At 57.1% G+C, this 24,736-nt stretch overlaps 1 protein-coding gene, 1 non-coding gene and 1 pseudogene across 2 annotated transcripts; 2 read left to right on the forward strand and 1 right to left on the reverse strand.

Annotated features, from left to right (window-relative positions):
* The first annotated feature begins 7,221 nt into the window (after positions 1–7,221).
* Positions 7,222–8,329, forward strand: LOC137759104 (3-galactosyl-N-acetylglucosaminide 4-alpha-L-fucosyltransferase FUT3-like; annotated as a pseudogene).
* A 2,739-nt stretch (positions 8,330–11,068) lies between these two features.
* NRTN (neurturin) lies at positions 11,069–24,231 on the reverse strand. The gene is made up of 3 exons (XM_068535020.1): positions 24,151–24,231; positions 14,149–14,364; positions 11,069–11,566 (listed from the first exon to the last, which is right to left on the reverse strand). The coding sequence occupies exons 2-3, from the start codon at positions 14,315–14,317 to the stop codon at positions 11,142–11,144; spliced, it is 594 nt and encodes a 197-aa protein (XP_068391121.1). The 5' UTR covers positions 14,318–14,364; positions 24,151–24,231; the 3' UTR covers positions 11,069–11,141.
* Positions 20,633–20,705, forward strand: TRNAG-UCC (transfer RNA glycine (anticodon UCC)). Its single transcript has one exon. It is a non-coding gene; the product is annotated as a tRNA-Gly (tRNA).
* Positions 24,232–24,736: the final 505 nt, after the last annotated feature.

A 24,736-nucleotide genomic window follows, 5' to 3' on the forward strand; every position in this document is an offset into this window, starting at 1 on the left:
ATCCCGCGTGCCACAACTACTGAAGCCTGCGTGCCTAGAGCCCGTGCTCCGCAACAAGAGAAGCCACCACAATGAGAAGCCCGAGCACCGCAACAAAGAGTAGCCCCCGCTCGCCACAACTAGAGAAAGCCCACGCACAGCAACGAAGACCCAACGCAGCCAAAAATAAATAAATAAATAAATTTATATTAAAAAAAGAATCAGTGCATTTAAAAACAAACAAACAAATGCCCTGCCCTGGGCGACCCCAGCCTCCTGGAACCTCTGCCAGCCTGGAACTAACTGGACACGCAGATGGTAGATGTCCAGGCAGTGTGAAGCAGCCTCAGAGAAGTGATTTCTCATCTGGGAACAGGGGAATCGTGGTACCTGGGAGCTGGAGCTCGGGCTTTAGCCTGCCCGAAGCAGCCTCCGCCTCCCCAGCCTCCCTGCCTCTGCCCTACTGTCTCCCCTGTCCCCCGTGGCGGGCTGAAAGAGTATCTCAAAACAGGAGTCTATGTGGTGGTGACTGCTCTGCTGGAAGCTTCCCATGGCTCCCTGTGTTAAATATCCATCATTGACCACAGCCGGATGCAGCTCAATGTGGTGACCTCATCTCCTGCTCCTGAACACTCAGCCTTCCTGGATTTCCTCCAATGCTGCCATTCCTTGCTGCCTCAGGGCCTTTGCACAGGCTGTCCCTTCTGCCTGGAAAGCTCTTTTTTTTTTTTTTTTTTTTTAAAGCAGACATCTTTGTCTTTTTTTTTTTAATTTATTTATTTTATTTATTTTATTTTTGGCTGCGTTGGGTCTCCGTTGCTGCACGCGAGCTTTCTCTAGTTGCAGCGAGAGGGGACCACTCCTCGTTGCGGTGCAGGGGCTTCTCATAGCGGTGGCTTCTCCTGTTGCGGAGCTTGGGCTCTAGGCATGCAGGCTTCAGTAGTTGTGGCTCGCGGGCTCTAGAGCGCAGGCTCAGCAGTTGTGGCACACGGGCTTAGTTGCTCTGTGGCATGTGGGATCTTCCCGGACCAGGGCTTGAACCCGTGTCCCTTGCGTTGGGAGGCAGACTCTCAACCACTGCGCCACCAGAGAAGCCCCTGCCTGGAAAGCTCTTGCATCCTCCTTTTTTTTTTTAAATTTTATTTATTTATTTATTTATTTATTTTTGGCTGTGTTGGGTCTCAGTTTCTGTGCGCGGGCTTTCTCTAGTTGCGGCAAGCGGGGGCCACTCCTCATCGCGGTGCGCGGGCCTCTCACCGTCGCGGCCTCTCTTGTTGCGGAGCACAGGCTCCAGACGCGCAGGCTCAGTAGTTGTGGCTCACGGACCCAGTTGCTCCGCGGCATGCGGGATCTTCCCAGACCAGGGCTCGAACCCGTGTCCCCTGCACTGGCAGGCAGATTCTCAACCACTGCGCCACCAGGGAAGCCCTTGCATCCTCCTTTTTACTTAGAGAATTCTTACGGGGCTTTAGCTCTCAGCTCACACATCCAGGAAGTCCAGACCAGGCCACAGCCTCCTTTTTCGCAATTTATAATTTATGTTTGTTTACAAGTTTCCTTATGGGTTATATCTGTCTCACCCACTTGCTTCGTGCAACCTCCCTGGGGCCCAACATGTAGCAGGTACACAAGAAACATTTGCTGACTGAGACGGAAGAAGGGGGTGGGATCTGCTGGAAGGCAAAGTGAGAAGCTTGAAATTCTGCTCACCTGCCCCTCCCCATCCTCCATGGAACCCCTGGTGCCCCCACGGAAACCACTTTGAGATCCAGTGGTTTGGGTCAGCCCTCTTCCCTTTATGGATGGGTCAACTTTACACCCAAAGCCATGCATGCTTCGAGGCCACAGGGGAGGCCAGGGCGGTGACTCCAGTCCCCAACTTCCTCCACCCCCTCCCTCATCAGGTCTTATGGTGGAGATTAGCAGAGTCCCACCTTTGCTTTTAGATGATGACCCAGCTCATGGGACAGGACACCCTGTGTCATCTGATGGCAGTTGCGGTGGTGTTGGGCTGAGCTGTGCTGCGTCTATAAATAAGTCCATTTCCTTCTCCTCCCTGGTGTTGCCTCATCCACACCCTGGGTGACAAGCTGTGACTCGGCCCTAGACTTCCTGGTCAGCTGCTTGCCGTCCTGCACGCTGTCCAGCCAGGTAAGGCCTCCCGGGGAAAATGTCCCCTCTCCCAGGAGGCGTTGTTGCCCCCTGGGAAGGGCCTTCAGGCTGCTCTCCCCAGGGTCTTTCTGGGTACCAGGTGCGCCAGAGGTGTAGCAGGTGTGGGAAGTTCCGATTGATTTGCCAAACCAGGAGGAGCAGCATTTCTCTCCCTGTCTGTCTGTCTGTCTGTCTGTCTGTCTCTCTCTGGCAAAGCTGTGGATTAGAACCCCCGCTGCTTCCTGGCCCCCATCAGCAGCACAGAGCCCTTCCTCCCTCCCACCCTGTCCTGTGGGAAGAGGACCTGAGATGCAGGGGAGTGGGGGTGATTTTGTTTTGTTTTGTTTTTCTGATCTTTGCGGTGTCCCAGCACCATGGCGTTTTTTAGATCCTTTCTAGGAAAAAAATATCTCCGGTTCCACTTGGGTGGGATCTCAGCCCCCAGCCTCCCACAGCCCCGTCCCTGGATCCTCGCTCCTCAAGGTCCCTGCCAAGGGCCTCCATGCCTCCTAGGAGGAGCTACCATAAACCCAGGACAAACAAACTATATCCATCTTAAGTACATTTCCGCATATTAACCTTCTGTGCACGGCCAAAAACCCTGGCGGCGCAAAGTAGCTTGTGGTCAGAGTTCAGCCTCCATCCCACTCCTGCTTGGGGCTGTCTTCCCAAAGGCCTGTCTTTTGGGTCTCTTTCCAGAAACTTTGGCGTGAACGTGTAATTCCAAATCGCGCTCCCTTTTCGTCACACAAGGCCACCTGCCAGCTTCTCCCTTCCGCATTCGGAGGGTTACGCCAGCTCTGCCCAGTAGAAGGAGCCCGCCAGCCATCAGGGTCTTTTTATTTTTTATTTTTATTTACTTATTTTAAAATTTATTTATTTTTGGCTCTGTTGGGTCTTCGTTGCTGCACACAGGCTTTCTCTAGTTGCGGCGAGCGGGGCTACTCCTCGTTGAGGTGCGTGGGCTTCTCATTGAAGTGGCTTCTCTTGTTGCGGAGCACGGGCTCTAGGCGCGGGGGCTTCAGTAGTTGTGGCTCACGGGTTCGGTAGCTGTGGCTTGCGGGCTGTAGAGCGCAGGCTCAGTAGTTGTGGCATGCGGGCTTAGTTGCTCTGCGGCATGCGGGATCTTCCCAGACCAGGGCTCGAACCCGTGTCCCCTGCATTGGCAGGCGGATTCTTAACCACTGCGCCACCAGGGAAGTCCCTATTTTTTATTTTTTAATTTTATTTTTTGGCCACGCCGTGCAGCATGCAGGAGCTTAGTTCCCCAACCAGGGATTGAACCTGTGCCGGGGGCGCGGAGTCTTAACCACTGGACTGCCAGGGAAGTCCCACATTATTTTTTAAAATGTGGCAGAATATATGAGACCTAAAATTTGACATTTTAACCATTTTTAAGGGTGCAGTTCAGTAGCATTAAGTATATTCCCAATGGTGTGCAACCACCGCGAATATTTCCAAAACTTTTTCATCACCCCAAACAGAAACTTTATATCCAGTAAGCAAAAACTCATCATTCTCCTTCCAACCCTCCCAGCCCCTGGTAACCGCTAATCTACTGTCTGTCTCTATGAATTTACCTATTCTAGATATTTCATAGAAGCAGGATCATATAATATGTGTCCTTTTGCATCTGGCTTATTTCAATGAGCATCATGTCCTCAAGGTTCATCCATGGTATAGCATGTGTCAGACTCTCTTTACTTCTTAAGGCTGAATAATGTTCCATTGTATGGATGGACCACATTTGTTTATACACTCATCCTTTGATGGACATCTGGGTTGTTTCCAACTTTTGGCTATTGTGAATCACGTTTCTATGAGCATGGATATACAAATATCTCTTAGAGTCCCTGCTTTTCAGTTCCTTTGGGTAGATATCTAGGAGTGGAATTGCTGGGTGATATGGAATTATGTGTTTAGCTTTCTGAGGAACCGCCAAACTGATTTCTGCCACATATGTAATTTTCACCTTTTTACCAGACACATTAAAAAGAATAGAAAGGTACCAGTAAAGTTAATTTTAATGCTATATCTTATTTCACCCCATACATCCAAAGCGTTATCTCAATGTGTAATCAACATAGAAAATTACTAATGAGATATTTTACATAGGATAGTTTACATTCTTTCTTTCATATGAAATCTTGGCAATCTGGCGTGTATTTTACGCTTTAAGCCCGTTTCTGTTTGGATGCTAAATTTTCAACGGCTGGAGTGAAAGGGGTAGTGTTTAATAAAAAAAAAAAATTGTTTTACGTTGTTCAGTTTTTAAATTTACATTTGAAATTTACTGACATTCACAATTTCCGTTCCTCTGTTGCATTAGCCACTTGGGGCTAGTGGCGCCCATATCGGATGGTGCAGATTTAGACCCAGCTACTTAATTCTGGAACCTGTTTTGTATCAGGCAGACATGGATTTACCATGAAGTGGATGAAGCTTAAGCTTCAGGGACCCCTAAATAAAGATTACTTTCTGTATCTAAGTCTGGACTCAATTTTGTTTGCCGTTTCTTAGAGAGGCTCCCAAAATATGGAAGTTCAGCTTCCAGAAAACCTGGATCCGCCCTGTAGAGCTGTGCCAATACAGTGGCTTTATTCATTTTTTTAAATTTTATGTTAATTTTATTGGAGTATAGTTGATTTACAAAGTTGTGTTAGTTTCAGGTGTACAGCAAAGTGATTCAGTTATACATAGACCTATATTCATTCTTTTTCAGATTCTTCTCTCATATAGGTTATCACAGAATATTGAGTAGAGTTCCCTGTGCTATACAGTAGGTCCTTGTTTGTTATCTATCTCATATATAGTAGTGTGTGTATGTTCATCCCAAGCTCCTGATTTATCCCTCCCCACCATGTTTCCCCTTTGGTAACCAGAAGTTTGTTTTTAGTATCTGTAAGTCTATTTCTATTTTGTAAATATGTTCATCTGTATCATTTTTAATTAGATTCCACATATGAGTGATATCACATGATATTTGTCTTTCTCTTTCTGACTTACTTCACTTAGTATGGTAATCTCTAGGTCCATCCATGTTGCTGCAAATGACATTATTTCATTCTTTTGTATGGCTGAGTAATATTCCATTGTATATATGTACCACATCTTCTTCATCCATTCCTCTGTGAATGGATATTTAGATTGGTTCCATGTCTTGGCTATTGTAAATAGTACTGCAATGAACACTGGGGTGCGTGTATCTTTTCGGATTATGGTTTTCTCCTGATATATGCCCAGGAGTGGGATTGCTGGATCATATGGTAGTTCTATTTTAAGTTTTTTCAGACAAAGATACCCTAATACCAAAACCAGGCTTTATTCATTTTTCACAACTGCATAGTATTCCATTGTCAGAGGGGACCCTAATTCGACCAGTCCCACATCGATGGATAGGTAGCTTATCCAAAACGCCCTTGTTTTGTTGGCATGTCTATGGGCATTTGCACCAATCCCTCTGGCCAGAGGGTGAGTGCATTTCAAATAATGAGTCATTATCCTTCATTTCCCTTTCTTAGAAATTCTAGAGCAGCACATGCTGTGCAGTAGAAACAGAACACAAGCCACATGTGTAATTAATATTTTTCTAGTAGCCACGACTTTAAAAATGTAAAAGACACAGGTGAAATTAATTTTAATAATATGCTTTCTTTAACCCAACAGGTCCAAACTAGTATTATTTAAATGTGTAATGAACAGAGGAAGTATTGAGATAATTTTACTGTCTCGTTCTCATCCTAAGTCTTAGAAACCAGGGTGTATTTTACACCCCCAGCACACCTAATTCGGACACTCAGTTTTCGTCGTAGATCCTTGATCTGTAATTAGACTCCATAAAAATGTCTCGTTGGAGCAGATTTGCCCTTCCAGGAGGTCCCAAATGTACTGTCAAGTTTTCCAATCATTGAATTGGCTATCAGAGGCTGTTTTTGGCTTTGCCTTTACTTTTTATCTGGAAGTTGTCTTCGATTTACAGAAGAGAGAACGTTTTTTAAATTTAATTTAGCATTAAAAACTCTGTCCAACACAACGGCTGCATTTCAAGGACTCAAGAGACATAGGGGTGCACCCGATGGTGCAGATATAGAACATTTCCACGATAGCAGAAAGTTCTAGTGGACAGTGCCAGGCTGTAGATCAGAGCTCCACCTGCAAAGAGGGAGAGGAGTCTGGAATTACATTAAAAGGAGAGAGTTTGGATTCTGGATCATAAGGGCTCTAGCTGTGTGTATTTGGGCAAGAGACATACCTATCGCTCAGAACCTCCGTTTTCTTATCTGTAAAATGGGGTGGCTCCAGGGCCGCAGGAAGTGGAGAGGGGCAGGGCCGAAATCCTAGATTCCGCTCCGGTGGTTGGGCTTTGGAGTCTGGGAGGACTTTGTGACCTCCTGCAGGGACGGAAAGGACCGGGGAGTGGAAAGACATCGGCCAGGCCAAGCGGCCGCCCAGGATCCCCCAGTGCGGGACCAGGGGGGCCATCTTTAAACGCTTATTCCCTGAGCACTTCCTGTGCTCTCCCCATAAACTTGTCAGGCTCTCCGTCACCTCCGGACCTTTGCGTTGGCTGTTTCGTCCACCAGGAATGCCCTTTCCCCCAACTCCTACACTACCTGGTGAGCCCTCAGATAACCTTCCAACGTAATCACATTGTACCCCTCCCAGACAGAGCCCTGGCTCCAAGCCTCAGCTCCAGGGCACTGGGGAGCACCTTGTAACCAGCTCTGTCTTCCCCCTAGGCTGGGGAAGACTCTGGGAAAGCTGGGAAAGGGCAGGGTCGAGGTCAAGGTGGGACCCGAGAGCCGTCGGAACCTATCCCAGGTCCAGAGATCATGTGGCCTAGTGGGTAGGAATAAGTGGACTCTGAAGCTAGATGCTTTTCGTTGGAATTCCAGCTCTGCCGTTTTCTCGCACTGAGTCCTTGGCCTCAAGTTTTCTCGTCTGTAAAATAGGAATAAGAACAGTGCCTCCTACCTCAGGACTCGTAAAGATGAACTTGGGTAACCTGCATCTGCCCGCTAGGCATGTGTTATTATTTTTGTTATCAGTGATGCTGTGTTCACTGTCCCCTCCTCCCAGCTCCTCTGACCCATGGATCCACCTGGCTGGGCCAAGATAAAATGTTTCTGGCACCACTGTCTCCCCGGGCTATTGCTGCAGCTGCTTTTGGCTCTGTGCTTCTTCTCCTACCTGCGTGTGTCCCGAGACAAGCCCGTGGGGGTCCCCAAATTGGGGGCCCCCTCCCAGGCCACTGCGGGGCCCTCCACCCACCCGCCTCTGCGTCTCCTGCTGTGGACGTGGCCATTCAACACCCCGGTGGCTCTGTCCCGCTGCTCGGAGATGTGGCAGTTGGCTGTGCCCGGCCATATCTCCGAGCAGCCAACTGCCACCTGACCGTCAACCGCAGAGAGTACCCTCGGGCGGATGCGGTCGTTGTGCATCACCGATAGGTCAGCTCCAGGCCCAAGGCACAGCTCACGCCTTCCCTGCGGCCCCCCAGCCAGCGCTGGGTCTGGTTCAGCATGGAATTGCCCAGCAACTGCCCCAAACTGAAGGCCCTGGAAGGATACTTCATCCTCAGTGTCCTACCGCCAGGACTCAGATATCTTCATGCCGTACGGCTAGCTCGAGCCATGGCCTGGCCAGCCTGTGGACACAATGATGAACGTCTCGGCCAAGACCAAGCTGGTGGCCTGGGTGGTGTCCAACTGGAGGGCGGACTCGGTCAGGGTGCGGTACTATCAGAAGCTGCAGCCTCACCTCCAAATGGATGTGTATGGACGCTCCCACGTGCCGCTGCCCCAGGAGGTCATGACCGAGAGGCTGTCCCAGTACAAGTTTTACCTGGCTTTCGAGAACTCCTTGCACCCTGACTATTATCACGGAGAAGCTGCGGAAGAACGCCCTGCAGGCCTGGGCCGTGCCAGTGGTGCTGGGCCCCAGCAGGAGGAACTATGAACAGTTCCTGCCACCCGAAGCCTTTACCCACGTCGAAGACTTTCAGAGCCCCAAGGACTTGGCCCAGTATCTGCTGGCACTGGTCAAGGACCACACCCGCTACCCGAGCTGCTTCCGCTGGTGGGAGACGCTGCGGCCCAGATCCTTCAGCTGGGGCTTGGTGTTCTGTAAGGCCTGCTGGCGGCTGCAGCAGGATCCCAACTACCAGACGGTGCCCAGTATCACGTCTTGGTTCACGTGAGCCAGCCAGCCTGGGGCCTGGGCTGCTGGGCATCTGGGGACCTTGGTGGCTGGAGCTCTCCCTTACCTGGGGCTTCCCCTACTGGGCACCTCTGCTGCCAGGAATGTTGCTTCCGTGGGACCTCGCTTGCTAGGAGCTTCACCTGCTGGGGGCGGGTCACCTACCAGGGGCTGTGGCTGCTGGGCGCCCACCAAGACACTCACCCCCGGGGGAACTAGCCTTGGTGTCCCGCCCACTGGTGATGGCTCTGGTGGATTGGCTTGTGAGTACTGCTGCTTTGTCAATGAACCGCCTTGGGGGTATGCAGGTTGGGTAATACTGACACCATTTTCCAGATGGGAATGCTCTGAGGAAAACTGGTGTGTCCTCCCTTACTCCAGATCAGCGGTTCTCACTCCAGGACGATTCTGCTCCCAGGGGACGCTTGGAGTGTCTGGGGACATCTGTGGTTGTCACAACCTGGGGGTGGGCTGATAGCATCGAGTGGGAGGGGGCCAGAAATGCTGCTCGACAGCTTACAGTGCCCGGGAGACCGGGCGCAGAGTGGGTGGGACTGGGGGCGGGGCTGTCTGGGGGTCCACGTGGGGCAGGGCTGGGACAAGGGGACGTTCTACACCCAGTGCAAGGATAGAGGAGGGGCAGGAACTGCCCCCAAAGGAGGGCAAGGGGAGAGGGTGTGACGCGGCGCGTGTGACTGTGAGAGCGGGTGTGACGGGGGACGATCACGTGGGGCTTGGAGTGCGGGTGGGCGTGGCCGCGTGTGACTGAACAGGCGGCCCCTGTGTTCTTGCAGGTGACCTTGAGGACGCCCCTCTCTGAGTGTGCTTGACCACTGAGCGTGTAAGCATGTGGACCGTGGGTCTGCGTGTGATCCTAAGCCCCGTGTGGGTGGCAGTCTCTGTGCCCTGTGTGAATGTGTGTGTGTGTGTGTGTGTGTGTGTGTGTGGCGCGCACTGCTGAGAACCCCAGCCTTGGGGTCTGCGGGGGCAGCTCTGTTTACTTTCCAATTCTCTGGTGGGCCGGGCCAGTGCCCTGTGGTTGGATCTGGGTGGGAGATGGGAAGGCCGAGGTCCCAGGAGGGTGCGCACGCGTGCACACACACACACACAGTCACACGCACACCAAGGCAGCCAAGCTTCAGGGACCACAGACCCAGGCTCCAAGGCCAGTTTTCCTGCTGTGTGTCCTGGGCTGAGCAACTTCCCTCTCTGAGGCTCAGGGCCTTCTAGGATGGGGAAACTGAGGCTCAGCTTCCCCAGCGTCTGGGAACTCTGGCCTCTCTGCCATGGCTGGGCTGAGTCAGCCCAAACAGTGTAGGAATCCACCACCCCAAACCTCAGAGTCAGAAGATTGCGGGGGTGGGTGGGGGCCCCAGCCAGCCAGCCTGCTCTGAAACTGCCTTCCAAGCAGGCCACCCACGGTCTGGGACCTGGCCTCCAAGCCCTGCTCTCGGAGCTCCCTGGAAGTCCTGCCTGTTAGTTGACTCCAGTGTCTCCAGCTGCAGCCTGGGGGCGGGGCGGGTGCTGGGGAGCAGGGAGCTGGGGGTGTTCCTGCCTGGCTGGGTGAGACTCCCTGGGGGCAGCTTCTGATTCAGGATGGGGGTTGGGTCTGGGAAGGCCGGAGCGCAGATGTGTGGGAAAAGGGGGGGGGGGCCAGTCTAGGAGACACAACAGTAAAGGAGGCAAGGGGCTGTTCTCTGAGAGCCCTGGTCTGGGGTGGGGGGAGGGAAGAGGAGAGACGACCATGCCCTCGGTCGGGAAAGCTGTATGGGAAGGGGGAGTTGCGCCTTCGAGACCCCCCACCCCCAGTCTGAGGGGAAGAAGGGGAGGGGTCCACGCCATCTGGTCTCCCGGGTGCCAGCTCCGTGCTGGGAGCACCCACTCCCTTCCCCGCCCCTCCTCAGCCCGTGGGACCTGCCGACCCCTCCCCGCCAGCTGGGAACCCAACACCCCGGCGCAGTCCTGGGCTTGCCAAGCATCAAGGTGACACCACGGGCAAATCTAAACACTGCACCGCGCTTTTTCCATCCTCCACAGGGGCTTGTCGTAAATTCTCCCTCGGGCTCCCGCCAGAGCTTTTATGGCCCCAGGACCTAGGTCCCTGGGGACCCGGCTCTGCCGCAGCGGGCGCCGGTTTCGGGCTCGATGGGGTTGGCGCCCGCCCCAGACCTATCCCCGCAGGGAGATGGGCAGGGAGCTTTATTTTTAGCTAGTGAAAGGAGATAGTGGCTCCGAGTTCACCCTGGTGAGGGCTGACCAGGCCCGAGGAGGCCTGTTGGGTGAGGGAGACCTGGTCCACCTGGACCTCAGTCTTCTCATCTGCACTGTAGTTACACCTTCCCTTCCCAGAAGGACACCTTGCGGGGAGGCGGGGAGGGAAGGGGCACGGGGACCTGTAGAGAGGTGGGAAAGAAGGTCCCTGCCGACATCCCCCCATTCACCCCACTTTGCTTTTTGTACCCCGGAAACAAGACCCTCTTTGCATCTACTTTCCTTTTCCCCCAAAGCAAATGGGATCCTCCCACGATCCTGCAGGTGGTACCCGCACCCGTCCCCCTTTTCCCAATGGAGATGGCGCCTCCTCCCCGTACGCCCTCTTGCTCCTCCAAGATGTGGGCACCCCGCGAGCGCGGAATCACAACCCGGGCTCGATTTTCCACACTTTATCTTGGTACAGTTATCGCGAGAGTCCTGAGCCCTCGACGGCATTTTCTGCGCATGGGCAGTCTGTCGCGGGGCTTGCCAGGCGGGACGGTGGGTGCCGTCGGGGCGGGGGGTGTGGCCGCCGTCTCGCCGGGCCCGGTGAGGTAGGGTCACACGCAGGCGCACTCGCGCGCCGACAGCTCGTGGACCGTGTGGTAGCGACTGTGCGTGTCCAGGAAGGACACCTCGTCCTCGTAGGCCGTCGGGCGGCAGCAGGGCTGCGCCCGCACCCGCTCTCGCCGCACTCGCCGCCGCTGGCGCAGGCGCCGCAGCCCCAGGTCGTAGACGCGCGCGGCCGCCTCGCACGCGCCTGCGCAGTAGCGGAACAGCACCGTCTCGTCCGACGCGTAGCCCAGGCCCAGCTCGCTCACGCGCACCTCGAGCTCCCGCAGCCCGCACGGCCGGGTCCCCGACCGCGCACGCGCGCGCCGCCGCCGGGGCCCCGCCCGACGGCGCGGACCCGGGGACCTCCCGGCCCAGGGTGTCAGTTCGCGAAGCTCCACCGCGTCCGGGGCGCCTTGCAGCAGTGCACGGTCTGCGAGGGGATGGAGAGAATGGGGTAGGGATCAGTGGGTGGGTGGGTGGCAAGGAGCCCCCTACCCTCGCTGTTCCCTGCGAAAAAGGACCCTTGTGGAGACTCAGAGGTGCTAGTGCACCCTCTCCCGCCCACTTATCTTGCTCCCGGATTCCCGCTCATGCACCCTCTCTGGGCGGTGTGTGGGGGGGTGCATATCCACACCCGCACGCTGGGTCCCCAGGGCTACTGACACCCTTCTCTGGACCCTACACCTTCGATGGACTGCTCAGAACCTGGCACATACTGTACCACATTCCAGCCTGCCCCACCTTGAGCTGAGCTGACTCGAGTGTCTGTCTCCCTCTGGACACCCCCCGCCCCCAGCACTCTCTGTGGACCCCCATCCCTATGCAGAGCAGCACTGGGGATTTTGCCCCTTTTCACTGAGCTGCTCTCACCTCATTGAAGAAAAGGGAGGGCTCAGCAGGGAGTGTGGTGATCCAAATCCCTGTTCCTACTCGGCCCCAGCTGCCCCCACCCCTATGCTGGGCCACCCCCATGTTACAGGTGAGGAAACTGGGCATCCAAAGGGGAAAAGACGTGACCAAGGCAGGTGCAAGTGGCAGGGAGAGAGAAGCCCAAACAGCAGTTTTGCTTCCATCGTGTGCCCAGGTTTGGCCCAAGTCCAGCCCTCTTCTCCCACAGCTGCTCGTGCCCGGAGCCATAGATTCCCAGAGCCCCACAGTCTACATTTATTTCCCAAGCGGCTGCCCCTGCCCCAGTACTCCTCAGCCCCAGGAGATAAGTGCAGACGTTGCAGTGGCAGGCAGTGTTGACAGTGGGTCTGCAGGCAGGGGGGCTCCCAGCCCCTGAGCAGGCGGCAGTCACACTTGCGCTTGGGAGAGGAAATCCTGAGTTTAGCCCGCACCTGCCCCCGAGGCTGGCGCACCTGGCTGTCAAAAGAAATAGCTTCCTGGGAGGTCCGAGGGGGAAGGGCTGTCTGTCACCCTGGGCGTGTGTCTGTTTCCACAGGGGGTCTCAGAAAGCAGACAAGCCCAGGTTCGGAGCCTTGCTCTGCCACTGTCAGCCTTGTAGTTTCAGGCAGGTGATGGCCCTGTTCTGTGACCCAGTTTCCTTGTTTTGCTCAGTGGGACTTGCGGAGTCCCCACTTTGGCTGGGACTGCGAGGGTGGAAAGGTGGGGGGGCACCGAGCAGCATCTTCTGAGCTCTTGATGCCCAGGGGCAGGAGCAGGGTGGCCTGCACTGCCTGCTCTGGCGTTAGGTTGAACCTGGCTCACTTCTGATGCCTAAAATTCCACCATTCAGTGTGCCCACCCCAAAGGGGTGTATCTAGAGAGTTAATTCAGGGGATTGCCAGTTAAGATACAGATGCCAGATGCCCAGTTAAATGTGAATTTCAAGTAAACATTGAATAATCTTCTAGTATATTATCTGTCCCTGCCTCCCTCCAGCAGGCCTGGCCACGTGCACAGGGTCTGGAACACAGAGAGATGAGGTCCTCACCCCCCTGGCCCAAGCCTGAAATTCCGCCATCAGCGCATTAGTCCCAGGGCCTAGAACATTGGGACTTTGGGGGATCGGGAGCCACTCCCTTCCCCCAGTAGGGCTGGGTCCGGGGACAGGATGCCGGGCAGGCAGAACCCAACCATGGGCTGAGATCCTCCCGGGTGCCTGAAATTCCACCACGGGTGCTTTGCCCCCCGGCCCTGGGGCACTAGCTTTGGGGGGCACCCCCCGGGTCTCTGGGACTCAGTGTCCTGGGAATGACTTTGCCGCCTGTAGGGGGGAGCGGCAGGGGCGGACGTGGAGCCCGCGCCTGAGGCCACCCTTGTCCTTTGTGAGGACAAGAAAGAAGGATTGTGTAGGCCGGCAGGGCGGGTGCGGACGTGCACGCAACCCCTACCCACGGGGGACCACGCCCGCGCCCCGCCCGCGCGGGTGCACGTGTGGATGAGCGCACAAGAAGTCGAGGCCCACGCACCGCCCTGGCCCCACAGAACCTGCAGAGCGCAGGCGCCAGGGGCGAGTGGGGAGCTGGGCCGTGGCAGCCACGCCCGCCGGGGTGGGCGTTTCCATTTTTCTACCTCCCAGCTTCTTCCCACGTCGTTCTCTCCCATCCTTCTCTCTCTCTGTCTGTGCCTCTGTGTTTCTGTTTCTCTTCCCATTTCTAGGACTCTTCCTATTTCTAGGGGTCTCTCTGTCTCCCCCCTCCCCTTGGTCCCTGTCCACCCTGGCAGGTCACTAGGGCCTCGGGTTCGGCCTCCCTCTCCCTCCAACCCCCCCCCCCCCCCCGCTGTGCTGCAGTGGCCGCCCAGGCCGAATACCCAGGTCTAATCTCCATCTGGTCCCCTGGCCCCTCAGGGCTAGAGCCTAATTCCTTGTGACAGCTGAGCCGAAAGACCCCAGTTCCCATCGGCCATCCCCTCTGACACCCCTGCCAGGCCGTTGTGGGGATTTGCACCCTCCCTCCACCCCATCTAAAATAAGCCTCTGTGGCCCTGCCCCACTGCGTGAAATTCCACCATTGTGGCCGCTGCGACGTTGGGGGTATCTGACCCAAGACAGGGGAGAGGGCTTACACTGGGCCAGGCGGGCGATTCGGGCGTCCAGGGTGCGAGGCAGCCGGCGCAGCGGGGCAAGCGCGGGTCCGAGGCGGTGGCTGAGGAGCAGGCCTTCCCGACACATCCAGATGGAGAGCACGGAGCTGCAGAGCACCGAGGCCAAGGCCGCCGCCTTCCAGCGCTGCATCCTCAGCCTGCGTGCACGGGATGGTCAGCCACACGGCCTCCGTCTGTCTGTCAGGCAACAAATGAACGGGCACGGGGTGCTGGACCAGGCACTGGAGATACAGTGGGGCCCCTGATTTTGAACCACTCCTGCTTAATGATCAATCATAACATAGAAGTGATTCATCAAGGAACCACTGAACAAGGTTGTGAAGAATGCTGCCAAGGACGGGGTGGGCACTGTGCCAGGGGTAACCTGGGAACCACCCCCGTCTGGGGGTCCCAGAGTGCTTTCCTGAGGATTGAGGAAAGTTGAGACCTGAACAAAGGTAGGAGTTGGCCAGACAGAAGAGAACGGCACCTTAGGCAGGGGTAACAGCCAGTGCAAAGATCCTGGGCGGTGACCCCAGATGGCCAATCCAGCCAGGAGGCTGGGGTGGCTGGAGCCCAGTGAATTTGGGGAAGAGTGGACGGAGGTGAGGACATCCCCAGCAGGGGGCACTGTGGGACAAGGGTGGCGGGGAGAGGTGGTGCTTAGAATACAGTCCGGGAGGCCAGAACCCTGGGGTTGAGACATGTTGATGTCCTGGGAGTGACTTCCTGACCTTCCCTGAGCCTGGGTTTCCCCTCCAGACAAACTGATGCCCAGAAGTGGGCAGCAAAGAACTAAAGCTGCCCTCGACCCACCTCCAGGCCTTTGCACAAGCGGGTTCTTCCATCCAGAACATTCTCTTCTCCACTGTTTCCCTCCCATTCCATTTTCAGTCTTAGCTTGGACGGCGCCTCCCTCCGGAAGCCTTCCCTGACTGCTCCTCCCCCCCAGCCCCAGGCCGGCGCAGGGGCACTCTCTGGGCCCCCACAATGCGCTAAGCGTCCCCCATTAGGGCACCGATTACTCAGTGTTCTGGCTGCCTAGTCGCGTCATTCTCGCAGTAGATGTTTAATAACCCAGGCGCACCTCCACACCTCCACCCTATCCGAGAAGCTCCCCGCCACTGAGCAGCCTCCAGCCCGCGTTTACATTCCCCCGCCCGGCTGCCTGGTGTCGGCCCTCGCGGGGCCTGGCGGCCGGCCCGGTGTAAACATTTACACGGAGAGCTGAAAGCCCGGCTGGACGGCGGTCAGCGCCTGGGCTCGGCCGCGGGATGCGGGGCGCCCCCACGCGCGTGTTTCGGGCCGCGCAGGCTGGCCAGAGCTGCGCTGAGCAGTTATTTGCGTGCTATTTGCATCTCGTTTGCATGTGATTTGCATGCGTTGGCGCGCGGGGGTGGGGTGGAGCGTGGTTAAGAGCAGTAAGGCTGGAACCGTCTCTCCCCTGCCCCATGGATGCAGACAGTAAGTAACAAAGGACACCTATTAAGCGCCTGCTGTGTACCAGACCAGGTGCTGAGACCACGACGGAGGCATTATAACCTCCATTTTACAGCTGGGGAAACTGAGGCACGAAACAGAGAGAGGGGCTTGGCCAAGGGCACAGCTACGAAAGTATCTGGGATTCACACCCTGGTTCTTTGACGCGACACACACCACATGGGGGGAGCAAATGCTGTGGAGCTATTCCGAGGACCTTACACTATTGGCGGTATTTGATAACTGCCATTATTATTACTGTTGTTGGTGGTGATGGACAATGGGCTCCCCGACATGGGAGCATGTAGACAAACCCTGGCCCAGCCTGGAGATCTGAGGACACAGCACAAGTGCAAAGGCCCTGGGACAGGGCCATGCCTGGCTTGTTGAAGGAACCATCACGGCAGCCCCATGTGGCTGGAGCAGAGTGAGCACGGGAGGAGGTGAGGGCAGGGAGGGGATGGGGACAGGTCATGCACGGCCTGTGGGCTGCGGGGAGATTTCATTCTCAAGGTTGTGCAGCAAGCTGAGGTCAGCCCTTGCATTTGTCAGGTGCCCAAACCCACTGCGTTTACTCTTAATGAGCCCCTACTTTATGCCAGATCCCATTCTACAAACTTAATGCATATTATTAAGTCATTTCAACCTCACAAGAGTCCTTGTCCGCATTTTACAGATGGGGAAACTGAGACCCAGAGTGGTGAAGTGACTTGCCCAGGGTCACAGAGCTGAGATTAGAACTCTGGTGGCCTCACCCAACCTGGGAAGGGGAGACAGGCAGGGAAACCCACCCAGGCTCAAGACCTCAGGTGGGCAAAGCCCTCTCTGGACCCCCAGCACCCTGCTTGTCCTCACACCCAAGTCTTGGAGTGGTGTGCCTCGGTTTCCCTGTTAGACTGGAACAAGGCCCCCTGCACAGCGCCGGCCTGAAAGAGGGGGCTGAGAGGGTAGATGGGTCTCCAGCCCTGAGAAGGCCCAGCCACAGGAGCCCTTGGAGCCACAGACCCCCCAGAGCTTTGATGGGGGGCAGGAAAGCAGGGGGCCGCTGGTGGAGGGGGCCCGGCAGGCGCAGCTGATAAGCGTCTGTTAACAATGGGCCTTTCTGTATGGGGGCCACCCGACTGGTTTGTCTCTGGCACAGACCTGACAGGGAGCAGGTGTGGCGGAGGGCACAGGGAGGGGACCAGGTGTGCACGATGTGTGTGCTTGTGTCAAGGCGAGGCGGGCACTCACACGGCACACTTGGGGGCTCACCCTCACACCCAGCGTTCCCATGCTCACATATGCTCTGACCCACTCACACACACACCCTCTCACGTGTGCCCAAACACTGTTGCACACACACCCTCGGACACTACCCCGCTCACACATTCCAACATGCTCTTGCACACTCAGATCCCATCGCGCTTACACACTCAGTGTTCTCACACACCCTCAAACAGGATTACACTCACACACCTGAACACCACCACACTCACATGCTAGTATGTTTCACTCTCACACGTGGGCATTTTATGCACAAACATGATCACCCTCGAGCGCTACCACTCACACACTAGCGTTTGCACACGTGTACACACGCCCTCTGACTTGCACTCAGGAGCTCCCCCAATCACACCCCTTACACTCTCTCATGGCCGTGGGAGCTCCTGCACACCCTCGATACTCACACACACTCAAGCACCTTCACACTCAGACATACATTGTCTCTTGCACACTGACACAGAGAATGGGCACACCACACACATGCCTCCTCCAAGCCCTCCTGTGAGCACTTGAACTTGAACTTGTGCATGCACGGGCGTGCCCATCATCACCTGCATCCCGCATTCCAGCCACCCGCACACACACCTGGGGGGCACACACATGAACACGCCGCCAGTGCTGGCGGGCCCTCGGCTGCAAAGATTCCGGGGGGAGAGTGAGCAGCACAGACACGGGCTGCAAGTGGGAAGAAGGGAAGTGGGGGGGGGCAGAGCAACCCAGGGGAAAGGGCCACTGGTACCCGGCCCAGCCCCACACCTGCTGGCATTTCAGGTGCCACCCATCTGCCCAGACAGGGCCTGGCCCAGGGTCCCCTCCCAACCCAACAATGTCCAGACCCTGGAGAATCCTCACTGCCCAGGGAAGGGGGCACCTCCCTTCCTGGGGGCCAGGCCGGTCTGAACCGCAGCAAGAGGGATCTCGGATAGACCTCCACTTCTAGCTGGAGGCCACAGAGTGCCCAGGGCTGGGGCAAGGAAGGAGGAGAAACTGAGGCTCAGAGAGGGGAGATGAGTGGCCCACAGACACAGCCAGGCGGAAACCTCCAGTTATTCTGAGAGCAGAGAAGTAGGGTGAGGGTGTGTGGGTGTTTCTGGCAGCTTCCTTGATGGTACCAGAAAACACTGCTTATTATCTTGATGTCCCGGCTAAGTTCCAGGGCTCCACCTTTCCATCGAGCTTCCCAGGGAACACCCGCCAGGCATACCTGTCCCCGGGGTCAACAGCCTTTGTCCTGCAGAGCTCCTGACCTCAGGGAGGAAACTACTTCATGCTTGTTCCCAGGAAGAGGAAGGAGGGGAGGGGAACCCTCTCTCCATCCACTCATCTCTCTAGTCTGGGGAGGCCTGGAATCGGGGCCTGGCTCCATCAGGCAAACTCCTACTCATCCTTCAAAGCCCCAGCTCTTAGAGCCCCTCTTCCAGGAAGCCATTCCTGCTCCCCATCTTGCCCCCTCCCAGCCGCAGTTCCCTCCCTCTTGCCCAGCTCTTCCAGCACAGTGTCTGCGTCCACGTCTGTCTTTGCTGGATGGTGGAGGTGCTTCTGGAGGGGCACCCTGGGCTGGGTCCTCTGAAGGCAAGGGCGGGCTTTGATAATTCCATCCACCGTTGACAGGTGGAGCTGTGGTGCCTCCCTCCATGAGCACCGTTCTTCCTCTGCACTTCACTCCCAGACACGTCTCTGGTCCTCCCGTACTTCCGTTTCCCCAACTTCAGAAAGGGCCCGAGGCGGGCTGCCCAGAACTGTGGGAATGACTGGGTGGCTCGTGGGGCTGTCATCACTGCCCACGGGCGGAGCGAGCCAGGCTGGGAAGCCACATGGGCAGCTGTGGGGGCGGCCTGCACGTGCGGGCCAGCCCTGAGGAAGGATACTTCTGAATGCTGTGGCACGTGGGGTGCAGACAGCTGAATTCGCACCCCAATCTGCCTCTTCCTGGCTGGATAACGTGGGGGCAAGCTCCTCCCCCTCTCGGAGCCTCAGTTCCCCATCTGTACAAGGGGCTGCACAGGACACCTTGCTCATCTGGAGGGCCGTTTCATTCAGTGAAGTCCTGCAGGCCTGGCCGATGTCCTGCAGCAGCTGGGCCCCGAGCATCAGACACGTGCTTGCACGCCCTTAATTCCGTTTCCTCCATCAGTGTTACAGGTCTGGGGCTGGCAGCTGGGCCCATTCCCAGGGCAGCCCTGTTCATCTCCTTTCCCCCAGGTGGCTCCTGGGGGTTCCCTAGGGTTCCACTGATGGGGAAACTGAGGCCCCATGAGGGGCGGGACTTGCGCCTCTCTCAAGACAAGATTCAATGGTTCTGCAAAACAAGAAACAAATTCCACAGCCCACAAAAATGTGCCCCCTCCCTTGGAGGGCCCAGGGCCCAGCCCCACCCCATGGTGGGAACCGGGAGGCTGGGGCAGGCGCAAGCCGGCGACACACATCTGGGGGTAAACCAGGAACATCTGGCTAGCACAGCTGGTTCCGATGTCACATCTGCGGGGGGCGGGGGCCAGCCTGTGGGGCAGCCTCATGGGAGGGTGCAGGAACAGACACCCCCAGCAGAACCTTCCAGGCCTGCCCAGAGGTGGGAACCCAGCATCTCCTTTTTTCCCCCCAGCCCAGGAGCTGCCTGCTGCCCAATCGCTAGAACCATCGCTGGCTCCCTGCTGCTCTGAGAATCAAGTCACGGGTCCTGAGCTTCTTAAGGGGCTCTGGGTCTGTCTTTGCCAAAGTGAGGCTGAGGGGTGGACGTACAGAGAGGGTGATTTCTGGGGAAGACTGTGTTGGTTGCTTTGTGTTAATAATGGTAGTAAAAAAAATTAGCTAATACTAACACTAGCAAACAACACCATTGATGCTGTTCTAAGCACTTTACATGTAGTGCCTCATAGAAAGGTGTGGACCATTTTATCACCATTTTGTAGACAGAAAAACTGAGGTCCAAAAGACTGAAGTGACTTCCTCAGGGTCCAATGGAGCGTAAATGGCCAAGCTGGGTTTTGAACTCAGGTGGTTGGGCAAACTCCTACTCATCCCTCAAAGTCCCAGCCTCAATGCCCCCTCTTCCACATTCTTGACCACTGTACCATATGGCCTCCCTAATAACAACAACAAGACCAAGAATAATAACACTAACACCTGGCAATGTTGGCTATTCCATTTATTTAGTGCCAAGCACTCTGCTAAGTGCTTTCCACATGTTTGATTCTCCCTGCAGTCCCTGGAAAAGATGTTATTATTATTATTATTAGCCCCATTTACCACATGGGGAAACTGAGGTTTGGAGAGGTAGAGTGACTCACTCAAGGTCACACAGAAATTAAGTGGCTGAGCTGCGGTTGAACCTGGGTCTGACTCTAAACTTGTTCTCTCAATGACTCCACAACCCCAGTAACGAGGGTGGTGCTGGGGGGAAAGGGAGAAGCAGGGTCTTGCTGCTTGGGAGGCCAGCAGGGCTGAGATCCAGGAAAGTAAAAGGTTTTCTCAAAGACACACAGCAGAGCAGAACTAGCAAGTAAACAGATGGCCCACATGGCAGAAAGCCCAGTGTGCCAGGCTGGGTTCTGCTCCCAACACATTCACCCAACACTTATTGAGTGCCTACTGTGTGCTGCGCCAGCCAGGGAACTCAGGATGACCAAGGCCAACCTGGGCCCCCATCTTCACCAAGCTCACCATCCAATCAGGGAGATGGATAATAAAAAAAAAAAGAAAGAAAGAAGGTAATTTAGGAAATTCCCTGGTGGTCCAGTGGTTAGGACTCAGCGCTTCCACTGCTGGGGCCCCAGGTTCGATCCCTGGTTGGGGAACTAAGATCCCGCAAGCCACGCAGCCAAAGAAAGAAAGAAAGAAAAGAAACAAGGTAATTTAGAGGTTGACAATGCAACAACAGCCCCCAAATAAAACAAGGTGAAGCGATAGTGACTGGTGCTGCTTTTAAGCTGAGTGGTCAAGCAGGGCTTCCCAGAGGAGGCAGCATTTGTGCTGAGCCCACATGAAGATCTAGGAAGAGTGCTCTAGGTGGAGGGAACCACACGAGCAAAGGCTCAGAGGCAGGATGATGGCTTTTCAAGGGGACCGGTGTGACCGGAGCAAATGGCCAGGAGATGAGGAAAGATAAGGGGGTGTCCTGTGCCCCGCAGGGTCAGCCCTCCATTCCCCACCAGTGCCTGGAGCCCTCTTCCTGTACCGGCCGCTACTCGGGCGTGTTCTCGGGAAGGCTGGGCCGGGGAGCGCGCGCATGCGTGCGTGCGTGTGTGTGTATGTGTTGGGGCCACCAGCTTTTCAGACCCGCCGTTTCTGGCCCGGCCCTCTGCAGCTGGCCCATAAAATTCCCACCTCAACCATACCAGGCCGGTCTGGCTTAGCCAGGCTGGTCTGGGACCGGCCTCGCAGGCATCTGGGGCGGGCAGGGGGCCCTCCCTGGGGGGGAATAACAGGATCAGCCTAATGAGGCCTGGCACGGCTAAGCAGCTGGCATGGGGCCCGGTGGGTGGTGCGAGGGACGTGGGTCCTCCGGGAGTGGCCAGGAGGACACCACACAAAGCTGACCATCTGACAGAAAGGGAAACCAAGGCACAGACCCCAATGCAACTCAAACCCTCACACTGGTTTCCTAGGAACCAGGGGACCTAAGTCACCTCTTCCATGTCCCCAAGTTCAAATTCTGCCTTGGGTCCCTGACACACTGAGCTCTTTCAGCACGGCCCCTCTCTGGGCCTCGGTTTCCTCAACTGGGATGTGAGATCCACCTGCTGGATTTCTTCCAGGACCAGCCAAAGCCTGAGTTCACTTGGATTTGAAGGGAAGATCTTTCCACTCCTGAACACCCACGCCAAAGTGTCCCAGCCCCCATTCAGGCTTACTTTGCGGCCATTACCTCCCCTGAAAGTCCAGGAGGCTGGCTGGCTGGTTTGAAAGCCTCCTATCCACCCCCTAACCCGCACCCCTGCCCTGCCAAGTGCAGCAGGCACCGGGCCTGTCTTGTTCTCTGCTTCATCCTACTATACAGCTTGGCACACAGTAGCTTAGGGCTTGGGAATTAATTACATGGAGCATAAGGAAAGATCCCTCCAGCTCGCTCAGCCTCAGTTTTCTCAGCTGCGAAATAGGGAGAACCAGCCTCCCATGGCGCCTGCTCAGTTGATGCTCACAGGGCAGAGGGAAGACCCTATCTCCCCTTGAGGGCCTTGAGCCCCAGACCCCTCTGCCCCACCTTGGGGGACCAGGAAAATTGCATCTGCAGAGGAATCCTACAGCCTCTCAGCAAAGACAGCTGGGCCCAGGGATGCCAGATGCATTAAAGACCCGTTCCTCTCTCTGTGTTTCCAGCCCCCATCTCCAGGAATCCGTCCTTGAAGGCCCCAGCCCAGTTCTCCCTCTGTCAACCTTTCAGAAAAGTCTCTCCCTCCCACGGTCACCCCAGGCACCCTGGATTTTCCAAAACCACCCATGCTATTTCCTGCCTCCAGATCTTTGCATATGCAGTTCCCACTACCTGGAATGCCCTTGCCTTTCCCATTTAGAGAACTCCTACTTATCCTTCATAGCCCCAGCCACAATGCCCCTCCTCCAGGCAGTCTCCCCTGACCCTCCTACACTGAGGTAGTGCCTTTGCTCCCCACTCTGGGCTCCACCCTGGATTCAAGTCTGGAAGGACAAGGCCCAGGAGCCTGACACCAAACAGAGTCACGCACACCATCGCTGTCCAACAAACATTGGTGGAAACAATCTCTTGATTGTGTCCTTGTACCTGGCTGCAAACTGTTTGGTTCCCTCTCCTGTTCCAGGCTCTTGAAAGCTACATCCTCTTCTCACCCCCCTGAAAACTGAGGCCTATAACCTGCGGGACAAGCAGTGATGGTGGAATTTCAGACACTGTGCCCAGCTGCAGGGGGGCATGTTTTGTTTTCTTCCCTGCGCCCCTGGAACTAGCTCTTTGCAGGTCGCTGGGAGTGGGCTGTAAGGCCTGGGAGTGGCTGCAGAACACCGAACCTCAGCAGTCCTAGAATGAAGGGTGTGGGGAGGGGTGTCCAAAGGGCCCAAGGCAAGGGGCTGGGGGTGGGGAGAAGCTGGCAAAGCTGGGAGTCTCCCCCCACTGACATCCGCCTAGACCAGTCACGCCCCATTGGGGCTTCCTCAGCCCGGGGCTCTTAAAGACAAAGAGTGTCATGGAACAGAGAGAAAAGGATGCAGGGTGGGGGTGGGGGGTTGGGGGGAGGGGGCGGGGCAGAAAGGAGTGAGGAAAGTCAGGGGTCTGGCCTTCCATGCCCCCCACCTAGGCCCCTGGTCCTGCTCCCCAAATCTGGGCTGGTGGCCCAGCCTTGCAGGTAACCACAGGCCCGCTGAGCCAGGCCAGTGGCCCAATGCTATATGGATGCTGGTACTTCCTGGGGAGCGGACCATGGTGACATCCACCCCTGGGAGAGGCCACTTCTCTCTCCAGTCCCAGCCCGCATCTGCCCACTGTCTGCAGCCTCCTCGGCCTAAAGACTGCGAACTGACAAACCGCACCTTCTGGGAGAATTCCGAGACCATCCTGAGCAAGAGATGCCTTTTGTAAAAAGCGAGGAAGGAAGACAGCCTCCTCTCCTTCAAATCCGGTCTTTGCCGTTAAGGGCCCCCCGCCCCGCCCCCCGCAAAGGTTTCGCGCCCTCTTGTGGCTAAACAAGCGGCTCCAGGAGCTGAGAGAGCCAGGCCCTTACCGGAGGACACCGTGTCCCCGGCGGCAGCGGCGGCGGCGCGCAGGGAAGGCGGCTGGAACGCGCCACTGACAGATGTTTACTTCTGCGTGCAGCTGGGCCGCGACGGCAGCCCTCCGCCCAGGGTCTGCGGGATCCGGATGCCCCCCGCGGCCCCTTGTAGACCACAAGGCATAACGGGTGTCTGGGTCTCGCCCTGCTAGAGGCTGGGGAGGGGATTCCGGCTGCCCCCGCTTCCACCCCTCTCCAGATGCTCCCAAGGGCGTCCGAGAAGGCAGAAGCGCTCCCGCCTCGTCGGACAGGGAACCCCCCCCTCCCCTGGCCAGACCCTGGCGTGGAGAGAAGCTTAAGATCGCCCTCCCGCCCCCGCGCCCCTGCCACGCGCGGACCTGTCGCCCCTTGACCCTACCCTCATACACACGCTGGTTCTTGGCTAGAGGCGGGAAACTACCGACCTACCCGGAGTCCCTGGAAGCCCTCCCAATCTCTGTCCATGGGGCCGGTCCTCCCCCCGCGCCGGTACCCAGCGGGCCCCCCGTCTGCCCTTGCTTACCTGCTCCGGGCGCCCGACTAGCCGTCAGTGGCGGCCGCGCCTGCCGCCCGCGCCGGCCCCAGCCCCTGCCCCTGCCGCCGCGACCGCCATCCGGGCCGCCTGGGCCCGCGGCGCCCGGGGGGCCCCGGGCCGGAGGGGGCGGCCGCGGGGGGGGCGCGGCGCGAGCCGGCCCATGGGACCCCCCCGGGCTCGCTCAGACGCGGGCTGCGGCCATCCCCGCCCGGCGGAGGCTGGGGCTGAAGGGGTGCCCTGGACGGCCGGCGGCTCGGAGGGCGCAGGGGCGCACGGACGGCGCGGGCGGCCTCGGCGCGCGGCTTGGGGCTCCGGGCCGGCGGTGCTAGGGGCCCGGGCGCTCGGAGCGGCTCCACGGCGCGCTCTCCCGCCGCCTCCGCCGCTCCCGCCGCGGACAGCTCGGCCGGCGCGGGGCCGGGGGCGGGGCCAGGGGCGGGGCCAGGGGCGGTGGCTCGGATTTCCTGGGACAGGGAGCCGCCCCCGCCCCGTCCCGCCCCGCCCCGCCCGAGGGTGCCTGAAGAGCGCAGGTGGCAAGGGTGCGGGGCCACAGCACCCCCCTAGACGGCGTTGTTCC

Source organism: Eschrichtius robustus, chromosome 2, assembly GCF_028021215.1.
Source record: "Eschrichtius robustus isolate mEscRob2 chromosome 2, mEscRob2.pri, whole genome shotgun sequence".
In the NCBI taxonomy this organism is placed as follows: domain Eukaryota; kingdom Metazoa; phylum Chordata; class Mammalia; order Artiodactyla; family Eschrichtiidae; genus Eschrichtius; species Eschrichtius robustus.

Excerpts from the sequence above, each read along its gene's own strand:
- NRTN (XM_068535020.1), bottom strand. The coding sequence starts at position 14,317 with ATGCAGCGCTGGAAGGCGGCGGCCTTGGCCTCGGTGCTCTGCAGCTCC. Across the intron at positions 11,567-14,148 it reads AATCGCCCGCCTGGCCCAGT|ACCGTGCACTGCTGCAAGGC; the intron begins GTAAGCCCTCTC and ends ATCCCCTCGCAG.